General features: G+C 33.6%; 1 protein-coding gene across 2 annotated transcripts in view; it reads right to left on the reverse strand.

Annotated features, from left to right (window-relative positions):
- The window catches only part of Arid2 (AT-rich interaction domain 2), a 178,919-nt gene that overhangs the window by 3,336 nt on the left and 163,258 nt on the right, over positions 1 to 12,325 (reverse strand). For both annotated transcript variants that reach the window (XM_078014843.1, XM_078014844.1), the window contains 4 exons: positions 4,289 to 4,427; positions 4,117 to 4,202; positions 2,304 to 2,427; positions 2,112 to 2,203 (listed from right to left, as the gene is read on the reverse strand). In XM_078014843.1, the coding sequence (XP_077870969.1) occupies positions 2,112 to 2,203; positions 2,304 to 2,427; positions 4,117 to 4,202; positions 4,289 to 4,427 (441 nt within the window). The remainder of the gene's footprint in view (positions 1 to 2,111; positions 2,204 to 2,303; positions 2,428 to 4,116; positions 4,203 to 4,288; positions 4,428 to 12,325) is intronic.

Consider the following 12,325-nt stretch of genomic DNA (forward strand, 5'->3'; position numbering starts at 1 on the left):
ATGGATAAATAAAATATAATATATATACTATACACATAGTATATATGGAATGGAATATTACTCAGAAATAAAGAAGAATGAAATTATGGCATTTGCTAGTAAATGGATGAAGCTGAAGAATATTGCATTAAGTGAAAAAAGCCAATCCCCCAAAACAAAGGCCAAATGTTCTCTCTGATATATGAATGCTAACTCACAATAATGGGGAAGGGTAGGGAAGAACAGAAGGGAAATGAAGGGAAGGGAGGGGGGATTTATATCAAATGTCTGGCTGGGTACAGTGGCACACTCCAGTGACTTGGTTTCTGTACATGATGTGGAGTTACACTAGTCTGGTCGTGTACTCATATATATAAGAACATAGGAAAGTTATGTTTAATTCATTCTACTAGAGTACAACCACAAAAATGGGAAGTTATGCTTCATGTATGTAAGATACGTCAAAATACATTGTACTCATGTATAACTAAAAAGAATAATAAAAAAACCCTAACCCACAAAAATAAAAAATTCTGGATGTAAGAAAATAGAAGGGAAAAAAAGGGAGGGATGAAGACTTTGCTAAATTTAGAATGAAAAAAACCTAAAGAAACACTTGTGGATGGGCTGCAGCTGTGGCTCAGTGGTAGAGCACTTGCCTGGCATGTGAGAGGCCCTGGGTTGGATCCTCAGCACTGCATATAAATAAACAAATAAAACAAAAAAGATCTATTGACAACTAAAAATATATATATTAATAAAAAAAGAAGCAATTACGGAAAACACAAAAGTTCAAATACAAACTGAGAATGATGACTTGGACATTGAGCATTCTCTCTTGGACAAGGGCATTCTAGGCAGAGAAAATGGTTGGATCACTGGAACAAGTTTAAAAGTGTGAAATGAAAGAGCCTAGTGTGCTCAGGAACTTGCAAGTGGTGTGGCCTGGTTGAAATGTAGACAATGAAAATCAGGCCTGATGATGCACACTGCATGTCTGTAATCTCAGCAACTAAGCAAGGCCTTAAGAAACTTAGTAAGATTATGTCTCAAAAGAAAAAAAAAGAAAAAAATTTAAAAATGGGGGTAGGGGGTACTGAGAACTAGCTCAATGGTAAACGCCTCTGGGTTCCATCCCCAGTACAAGGGTGGGAGGGTGGGGAGGAATGTAGGTTATGAAGCAAATAGAGGGGTATGGAAGGAAATAAAGTGAGAAAACTAAAAAGAAATAATTATGAATGAATCAGGAAGACTTTGGCATTCTCATGGTTTTTAAACTTTTATATTTCTTCTTTTTCTGAAAACCTTTGCTTAATTATTAAGTTTTGTTTTCTATCCCAGCATGCAATAGGCCCTGAGTTTTATCCCCAGTATTGCCCAAAAAAGCAAAAGAATTTTTCTTATTCATTTTAGAAATGAAATGAAAGGAGCCTGAGAATGCTCAGTTGAAGATGCAGAAGGAATATGAGAAAAGTTCCTTTAAGGGAGACACATTATAGTATATACAAAACATTCCACATTTGTTCTCTTTAGAGTTAAACCAAGTTTCTATAGAGCTACAAAATCCTGATTATTCTCTTAAGTCTGTCAGAAATGATTCTTAGTAGCATCTATGACTTTGATGAGTTCATTAAAATGCCAATTTTCAAACTAAATTTCATTATGACACCACATCATTTCAAATGGTTAGTTTTTCTCCCCCAATAAACTCTCAAGTTTCCTCTTTAATAAAGCTATTTTTGTTCTAAAAGTAGCTCTCTGGCTAGTAAGAAATTAGCTTAATAAAACAAGTTAAACGACTACCTTCTGGTTCTTTCAATTTCTATTTATTTTTGGCTTTTTTTTTTTTTTTTTTTTTAGTTGTAGATGGACACAATACCTTTGTTTAGTTAATTTATTTTTATGTGATGCTGAGGATTGAACCCAGTGCCTTACAAGTGCCAGGCAATTGCTCTACCACTGAGCTACAACCCCAACCCCTAATTTTGGCTTTTGAGAGATCCTGATAGCATAAACTTTTGGACATTCACAAAACTGAGAAAAACAGTAAGTAAAAGAGATACCTCATTTTATGAACATATATGTAAAAGTAAAATTAAACTCACTGTTGCTAGGGAAAATAAATTACTCACCTGCGACCACATTCTGAGTATTTACCAATATTTTTTAATATTAAGGCAGCTGTTAGTCGGATGTGTTTAGTTATTGGTCCCTCTTTTTCATCCTAAAAAGGAAAGGAGAATATAAGAAAAAAAAATTACAATAAAGATCAAACTCATATGGGGCTCATACCTTCGCAGATAAAGTTTTCAAGGAAGGCTTACTGTAAAATCTCGAAAGACAAGGTTTCTTGATCCTCTCCTGAGAGCCATGAGTGCAGCACTGGGATGGTTCACAATGGCCTTTTGTGCTCTAGGAGTTGAGCTTGTGCCCCCTACAGCTGGTTGCCTAAATTGATCAGACACACAGAGATGGAAACTGTTAACTGAATTCTGCAGACAGAATGGTAACCACATTGCCAACCTCATGAGGTGTTACTCTGAAATTCTGATACAAGGTGAATAAAAGGTCCAGCACTAATATGATGTTTATGTCAGTCTAGGCAAAGAACCTTAGTATTGAGGTAAAATTTCAGGTCTTTTATTTTCCAATCTATTGATTCCCCATCTTCCCCACACTGGGAATTTAACCAGGGGCACTGGAAGCTACATTCCTAGTCCCTTTTAATTTTTTTCTTTTGAGACAGGTTCTTGCTTAGGGCCTCACTAAATTGCTGAGGCTGACCTTGAATTTGAGTTCCTTCTGCCCCAGCCTCCCCAGTCACTGGGGGATTACAGGCCTGTGCCACACTTCATCTGGCTCTAATCTATCAATTTTAAAGTGAATAACAGATGCTTCGTTATGGTCCACCTTTAAAATTACTGTTTTGGGTAAGCAGGCAATAACAATAAATACAATACAGTAATAAAATAGTAGATTGCAGAGTTCCCATTTTTGAATGTTAAGAAAATAGTTTAAAATTTGCATTGTAAATTACTTTTAAATAGCATCTAACAGTGAAACAGTATTACCTAAGAATGTAATGGCATAGGTCATTCAGGAAAATATAGCTTAATATAATATGAACTATGCTAAACACTACATTTTGGACAATTACTTTCTTACATAATTATTATTTAATAATTTCTGTCGACCCCTTCCTTTCCCCCCACTCCCACAGTACAGGGGACTGAACTTAGTGTGCTCTACCACTGAATTATAACTCCAGTCCTTTTTACTCTGAGATAAGATCCTGCTATGTTGTAGAAGCTGGCCTTGAACTTGTTTTCCTCCTGCCACAGCCTCCTGAAAATCTGCAATTACAGACATAAGCCCAGCTCAAGATAGTTCTTCATGAAAGACATAAAATGGAGGGATGACAGAAAGTTTTATATATATGAAATCAGATTCAAGGTACTGTAGATTTCTTTGGCCAAGCAGATAAACTGCATCACTGTCTTGCTCTGCCACTGAACTACATTCCCAGCCCAAACTACATCACTATCTGTTGTGTCTATGAGGCAGCCCTGCAAAGAACACTAACTGATACATAAGGAAACTGTTTCTGACATTATAACTAGTGCATGACTTTTAATATTCTTTCCACATCTGTAAAGGGGGGATATTTTCTGATAGTTGTTATATAAACTAATTATGAATTTTAAATAATATAATGTGAAAGCAATCTTTAGATTGTAAACCAGTAAGTATGCATGTCTCTATATATACAAATATGAAGAAATTCCTTTGCTATTATTAAATACATTTATTCTCTTAAAAAATAATCACATGTAGTACTTCCAATTTAGAAAGCACTTCCCACATATTTTGTTCCAATGACTTCTCTACAAAGTTGAATCAAAATGTTGAAACTACAAAGTAATGTAGAGACCATGCAGTCTAGCCAATATGGAAAATGATGCCTACAGAATATAAGCAATTTGAACAGTGTCTCCCAGCTGAATAGTAGTAGAGCTGGACTAGTACCCAGGTTTCAGGTTTCCCAACAGGCTAAATGGCTTTTTATTATTCTTGTGTTATGCCTAGTTTCCAAGTATTTTTTTTATATGTAAAAGGAAAAAAAATAATTTTCCTTACTTGGTAGAAGATTTTTGATTTCCTGCTTGTCCTGGCTCATCTTGTTTTAATCCTGCAAGTAGGGCATCCTTTGAACAGTGCTTATCCTTTGTGAAAAAAGAAAGGAAAAGAATATAAAGATTTTTGATGGAACCAGATGAGTTACTAAGCAAATAATATTTAAAAAGTATACCTGTAAGTGGGTTATAAAGGAAAATCTCTGTCGCTGAAAAGGCTCACAACCTTCCCAAAGACACTGCCCTGGATATACATCTTTGCCTCCATGTTCAGTAGCTGCGTGGTAGAAAACCTGTGAGGGTGTTTGAAACCACCTAAAAAAACAAAAAACAAAACAAACAAAAACTTTCTTACACTTGGATATATTCTTTAAAATAGAAAACTTGCTATCCTTAATACAAGTTATAGATCAATATATAGCAAAATAGAGTAAGCAATCTCTAATTCATTTCACCTAAAGTGTATTTTGAAAATTTCTCTAGGATGAAGCATTCGACTATAATAAATATTTTAGTTATTTGGTTTAAGTTCAATATCCTTCTTTCCTAATTCTCTATCTTTAATGACAGTCAGATGAAATATTTTAAAACACAATAGAACAGTATCTTATAAACAAATATCACACTTAATTGTACTTTAAGAAATTGCTCATTTACTAGATTTCATATTACATAATAGTTTCAGCATATCTAATACAACATTTAAAATTCAATAAATTTTGGCCAGTCTGGCTTTTTAGCTGAGTTCATATTTTATATGTCTATTCATGTTTAAGAAGTCACATCTTTTATTTCCCCAACATCATATCCTGTTCATTTTGAAGGCTTAACAATATATGTCTGAGTGGGTAAGTGGCAAAGGACATAACACTGAAATGAAATCAGATACTATTCTCTTTTATATACATGGCACTGAGAAACATCACTAGAATCTAGACAGCAACAAATGCATTACAAGATTTCAGTTAATAATTACTAACTTGGGTATTTAACAGTAATTATCTTTATCGAGTCTGTGGCATATATCTTTTAGGATGTGATATTTTATGGCCTTCATATACACATGCCTATATTTGAACCAATTTTTAATGTGCAACATATATCCAAATTAATATTCCTTCAGGGAATGACACTTAAAAATAAATTTTAATAAAAAAATAATTACTCAATTATAGAGAATGTTAATAAATCATTATAATAATCTATTTCATTTCTGTTCACATTCATCTATATAAACACCTAAGAAAAGTTTACGTGAAATTAAAATCAGGATATGCATTTTAAGTTTTGGCGTTACTTTTATTTAAAGTACTTTACAATACTATTCATTAATATGAAATAAATGATTGGATCTTTATTCTGGAGACTTGCCTTATTGTGCTAAGACTTTACCTAAATACTATTGAACCATTAACTGAAATACAGCCATGAAATAAACAGCAATATTTTGGACAATGAAAACCTGTATGACAATAGTCTCATAAGATTGTAATGGAGCTGAAAAATTCCTATCACCTAATGTACTTGTAGCCATCTTAATATTGTACCCCAGTACATTGCTGAAATGTTTGTTGTGATAGTGGTGTAAATAAACTTTTATATATAAAGTACAGCACATACAATTATGTAGAGTACATAATACTTAATAATGAATAACATTTTTAAGCCTTTTCTGTATATATGTGTGTGTGTTGAAACAAAATTGCAACTGATACAATGTTATATACTGCTTGCCACTCTTGGTTAGTATGGTTTCTATAAAACAATGCTCTCCTTTAGAATACTTTGCTGCCCTCTGCTGAAAAACTGTTATAATAAGTACACAATTTATGACATATACAATGTGGATATGCTTGTTTTGATGGGTTTAATAAGTAGATCTCTGGGCAAAAAACATTTCTCTCAAATTTTTTACTTATTGTGAATCTAGTTTTGGGGGTGCTTTTGAGGACAAACTTGATGTATGTAAAGCTCTTTGACATATAGTAGGTCATAAATAAAAGAGAGATACTGTCACCACAATCATTATTGATATTATTGGTACTAGTAATAGTAGTAGTGGTATTGGTGACCTCTTGTCTTTTCACCTGCTCAGCTTGCTAATTCTCTGCCTTGAGACTTTGTCAACAGCTATTTCAAACTTGCCAAACTATGCTCAGGGAAGTCTAGTCTATCTCTAAGTTAATACCCTCCATTATCAAGTGATATTCATCATCACTCAACTAATTTTATTTATTTCTCTTCTCAAAAATATTTCCCATAAAACCTGCTTCGAACTAAACTTTGGTTAAATACTGAACACTTATCTTGTCCTGTATTAGTGAATTTGTAAATTAAAAACAATTTCCTTCTTTTATGTTTGTGAAAAAAGACATTATTGAAAGAATTTAAGTTTATTTTACTAATGCTTCCTTAACTTCTCCATAATAAACCTTTAGTCACTACCCATCCTCTTTTCCTTAGGGCTTAGTCAGCAGTAGCTTCTATTTTTAGGGGTACCTATTTCACTTCTGTAATAGATTCTATTGTGTTCCTTCAAAAATCATCCCCTTTTCCATCTTCTGTCTTTTCTCATTAAATCCTACATTGAAAACAACAGAACAATGCTTTTTCACTGATCCTGCTACTTTCTCAGTATTTATCAATATCAGCCACAGCAATCCAAAATTTATTATTTCATATATTTATTGTAGTAACTGTGACATTTTTCTCTAAGTCACTGGCAGTCTTTCCTGGTACATATTATTTTCAATTAAATCACCAAAACATTTTATAATAGCTTGACCTCTTTCATTATCTAAATAACTGCATCTAAAGCTAAAGATTAGGTTCTATTGGTTCACCAAACTCCCCTTCAGCCAAATTCCTTTTTCTTTTATCCAAGTAAAAAGTTGTTTAGTTCAAATGAAGAGATTCATAAAAGTCTACCAGGTATGTTTTCTGATATCATCTGAGGAGACACTTAAGAATAAACTACTTCATACTTAAAACTAAAATAAGGTCAATAACTATTACTTGTATATTTTGTACTATGGTTGCTATCATCACTTTTAAAAAAATTCTTAAGCATCATAAACACATAAACAAATGAAGTAAATAAAACACTTTGAGTTTATTCTTTAAAAATTGGCAATCTATTTAGGAGGTTGTGCATGTAAATAAAAAGGAGGTTTTTATACATATACACAAATACACACACACACATCTAATACATGATTAATTTTAATAATTCACCATACTCAAAAGAATAATTTAAAAATAAACATCTATGATTATAAAGCTAAGGCTTTTCCTTGGATATTAAGACATACGTATAAAGAACTAAAAATAGCATTTTAGTTCAATATCCTTCAAAGTTTTCTTATTCATAAGTTCTTGGTGGGCTGTTTTTCTTTGTTTTATGTTGGCGGTACTGGAAATTAAACACATGCTAAGCACTCTGCCACTGGGCTATATATCTGATCCCTTTTTAAATTTTACTTTGAGACAAGGTCTCACTAAGTTGCTCAGGCTGTCCTTGAACTTGCTATTCTCCTGCCTCTGCATTCATAATAGCTCGCATTTCAGGTGTGTGCCACCACTCCTAGCCAAGCTATTTTTCTTTAAGTCAAAAAGTATTTCATGGCATTCTTAAAGGTTCTCCTTGCTGCGAAAACAACAAACAATATCCCCTGCTCCAAAACTATTTGGAGTAAAAGAATATGGGATATGTTTGTTTGTAGGAATATTCTAGTTTAAAAGTAAGATGTACACATAATTATTAATAAATGTACATAAAAGACTATATATTTTTTAAAAAATGTATAGTTTTGGCTGGATGCTGTAGGGCACACCTGTAATCCTGGTGACTTAGAGACTGCCACAGGAGGACTGCAAGTTCAAAGCAGCCAGCTTCAACAACTTAGTAAAGCCTTAAGGAACTTGGTAAGATCCTGTTCTCAGAATAAAAAAAAATTTTTTTGAAAAGAGCTGGGAATGTGGCTCAGTGGTTAAGTGCCACTGAGTTCAGTGCTGGTACCAAAAAAAAAGAGAGATTACCATTGGTACATACTTCTTATTCTATGCACAATCTCCCAGGGAATAAGTAAATGAGGTGATTGGTAAACTACAGGTTATAATTTTACCCTACAAAATTATTTTCCCAAACATTTAAAATATTTGAAAATGAAATGGACCTCAATACAATTTGGCAAATTAATCTCATGGTGAATAACCTTTTGGTATTTGATAACATCTTTAAGTAACTGGACTCTATGGTATTAGAATAAGGTTAAAAAAACAAAAATAGAATCTCTGTCACTACCTGTGGTAGAAATTAGGGCTTTTCCTAATACTTTTAATTAAGGCAGACCAGTAGTTAAGGCCTAAGAAACACCTACTTCTCAAACTAATGTTATGGGAAAGTACATGAAGTTAATCTGACATTTACAAAAGTTTATTAGTTCTAACTACAAGTACAGGAATATTAATATGAGCTTTTACACAAAATCTTTTTTGGGGGGTAAGGGAGCATACCAGGGGCACTTTAGCATGACTACAACCTCAGCCCTTTTTTGTTTTTTGAGACAGGGCCTCACAAAGTTTCGAGGCTGACTTTAAATTTGCAATCCTCTTGCCTCAGCTTCTGGAGCCGCTAACATTACAGGCATGTACCCCCAATGCATGGCCCACATAATCTTTTATACTCTTAGCAACAGGAAGATGATGGCCTGTTAACTTCACAAATGAAGATGCAAAATGCCAACAAGCCAGTTCAGGGAAGAACTGTGACTTTAGAATCAGTTAATCTGCATTTACTTCACTCAGTCAAGAAGTGTTAATTAAAAAAAAAAAAAAAAAAGCTTTTCAGTGCCAGGCACTGTGCCAATGATCCGCTGAAGATTCTCTCTGGTTTTCTGACCACAAAATTAAGACAAAAGATGGTATAACACTAATTTCAATTTTATTATCTTACTGACATGTAATCCAAGATGTTGATCAATTTAATTACTTGTTAATGTCAACCTTAACCGGCAACACCTAGAATTAAGCATTCTTTGCTGAAGGCAAGAGTATCATCAATTATTTTTACTCTTAAGTATTTTACTTCATCAAATATTTTCAAATCATCAAGATGGCAGTTTTATAAGACTCATCTTGTCTATGGATACTTCTTTTACTTTTTTCAAAAAAAAATTTTTTTTTTTAGTTGTAGATGGATCACAATACCTTAATTTTATTTATTTATTTTTATGTAGTGCTGAGCATTGAACCCAGTGCCTCAAACATTCTAGGCAAGAGCCCCAGCACTGAGTCACAACCCCAAAATAAAGTGCACAAAATTGCTATCAGTTTTTATTAAATATTTCATTTTTTAACTGAGCACATTATTTCAGAAAAATTAATTAGAGGAAATTAAAGATTTTCCAGGAATTTTGGATTATACTTCTAGAAGAAGTAGAACTTCCAAATTGTTAAAAAAATAATTTGCAAAATAAAATGAAGTTGATGTTTGTTGGAATTACTACGTGTAAGTTTCAGCAGGAACCCAGAAGTTTGAACTTTAATATTGCTTGAGTAGTTTTTATTGTGGTCAGAGAGAATATCAATTTACCTAGTACCAAATCTCTAGTTTACAGACAGAACAGCTTTCACACTAAAAATGTTTGTTTGGAATAAAATTGAGATCCTCTACATAGCTGGTTTGATTTTTCATAATATAATTCTAAATATTAACACAATATAGATCATTTGTCTTAAAGGGAATTAATTTTTTCACTTTTACCAGTTATGTACTAGAGATTTAGGATGAGCAATATATTCTAGAAAACTGGTCTTCAAATGTCTTTTAGAACAGTAGAATCCTCTTTTCAAACAAAATATTACTTAAAATCAATATACTAAAAAAAAAAAAAAAGAAATCTTATGGTCAAACACAAGTTTGGTTTCTCTTTTTAAAATATATACGTTACTTATATATTTCAGTTACAAGTTAATAGTCAATGCTGTGCTTAATAACAATAGACAAGCAAAGAATGAGAATTTCCAATTTCTTCTCAGACATGTAAAGAGCTTGGAAGTCAAATCACTTCCATTCTCAAAACATGAAACGAATTGAATGAAGTGAACATTAAGAACTCTTCTGCCTGCCATGGTGGTGCAGCTAGGGAGGCTGAAGCTGGAAGTTCACAAGTTTGAGGCCAGCTTTGGCAACTTAGTGAGATCCAGTCTCAAATAAAATAAAATAAAATCTTAAAAAAAAAAAAAAGTCCAGGTATGTAGCTCAGGGTATAGAGGGCTTGGCTGGCATGACGAAACCCTGGGTTCAATCCCCAGTACCTTTGTGGGGGTGGGAGGTGGGGGACTGGACAGGACTCTTTTAGATTAATCAAAAAATAGAAGCCACAGGGCAAACTGATACCTGAAAGCTGGAAAGACACTAACATAAATAATCACAGTGTACTGCTGAAGTCAGTTACTTGTAGAAATATTAAACAATAACTGACAAATTACAGGAAGCCTAGACTGGATGACCTTCAGAGTTAAAACTCCTTGGGGTCCGCGGAAGAACTATATTTTTGGAATTTTTACCTCCAGAATTCTCACGAAGTTACTGTAGTGATAATTAGAGGAGGAAAAATGCTTTTAGGAGGGAAAGGGTGAAGTAACCATTATTTTTTTGTTTTGTTTTGTTTTTGGTGCCAGGGCCTCATGCATATTAGGCAAGTGCTCTACCACTGAGTTATGCCTCCAACTCCTCCCCTAGAGTTCTTGTCTCATGCAAGACAAAGGTTTTCTCAACAAAGGTTGAGAAACATCTTCTTAAATTTAAAGTCATCTTCTTAAAGTCACAGACTCTTCTTTTCCAATTTATATCCCGTTAATTTCTTTCTTTTGTCTAATTGCTCTGGCTAGGGTTTCAAGGACTATGTTGAACATGAGTGGTGAAAGAGGGCATCCCTGTCTTGTTCTAGTTTTTAGAGGGAATGCAATTCCTACTAGAAGTCCAATGATGTTCTGCATAGAAATAGAAAAAGCAGTCACTTTTTAAAGTATTATGGAGATTTTTTAGAAAACTTGGAATGGAACCACCATTTGATCCAGTTATCTCATACCTTGGCATATACCTAAAGGACTTAAAATTAGCATACTATAGTGACAAAGCCACATCAATGTTTATAGCAGGTCAATTTCCAAGAGCCAACCTACAATGGAATATTACTCAGCAATAATGAAGAATGTAATTATAGCATTTGCTGGTACATGGATGGAACTGGAGACTATCCTGCTAAGCAAATAAGCCAATATCAAAAAGCCAAAGACCAAATGTTCTCTTTAATGGGTGGATGCTAACCTACAACAAAGTAGGGTGCAGAGAGGAATAACAAAAGTCCATTGGATTAGACAAAGGTGAACGAAGGGATGAGAGGTGGGAGGGGAAAAGGAAGGACATAAAATTAATTGAACATAAGTTTCCTATCCTTGTATTTTTTTAAATATTAATTTTTTAGTTGTAGTTGGACACAATACTTTTATTTATTTTTATGAGGATTATACCCTGGACCTCCAATGTGCTAGGTGAGCACTCTACCCCTGAGCCACAACCCCAGCCCCATATCCTTGTATTTGAATACACTACTAAGGTAACTCAGCATCATGTACAACCACAAGAATAGGATCCTAACTAGAATAAGTTATATTCCATGTATGTACAATATGTCAAAATTCATTCTACTGTCTTGTATATCTAAAAAGAACTAAAAAAAAAAAAAGAAATATGTATAGATTATGGCTTGGCTATGTGGAGCTAATAAACATATGTTTTCCTCAAAAAAAGAAAAAAGTGTTTTTGGGGTTTTGTAGCTCAGTGGTACAGCACATACCTATCATCTACAACTAAAAATATTTTTTAAAAAAGCAGCAGCAGCAAAATAGAAAACTTCTCTCTCTTTTGAAACAGGATCTCACTATGATGCCTATGAACTTGTGATCCTCCTGCCTCAGCCTCTTGTGTATCTGGGACTAAGGCATGTTCAGTCACACCCAGCAAAATACTTTTTAGTTAACGCTGAAGGTATATGATCCCTTCTGACAAGAAATGTTAGGCTTTCTTTAGGGTTTGGGGTGGGGCTCAGTGGTGGAGTGCTTGCTTAGCATATACCAAGGACCCAGGCCTTGAGTCTGATGCCTAGCATGGACAAAAAAAAAAAAAAAAAAAAAATTCTTTAGAGAGG

The sequence above is a fragment of the Ictidomys tridecemlineatus genome, chromosome 6, assembly GCF_052094955.1.
Source record: "Ictidomys tridecemlineatus isolate mIctTri1 chromosome 6, mIctTri1.hap1, whole genome shotgun sequence".
NCBI classification, from domain to species: Eukaryota; Metazoa; Chordata; class Mammalia; order Rodentia; family Sciuridae; genus Ictidomys; species Ictidomys tridecemlineatus.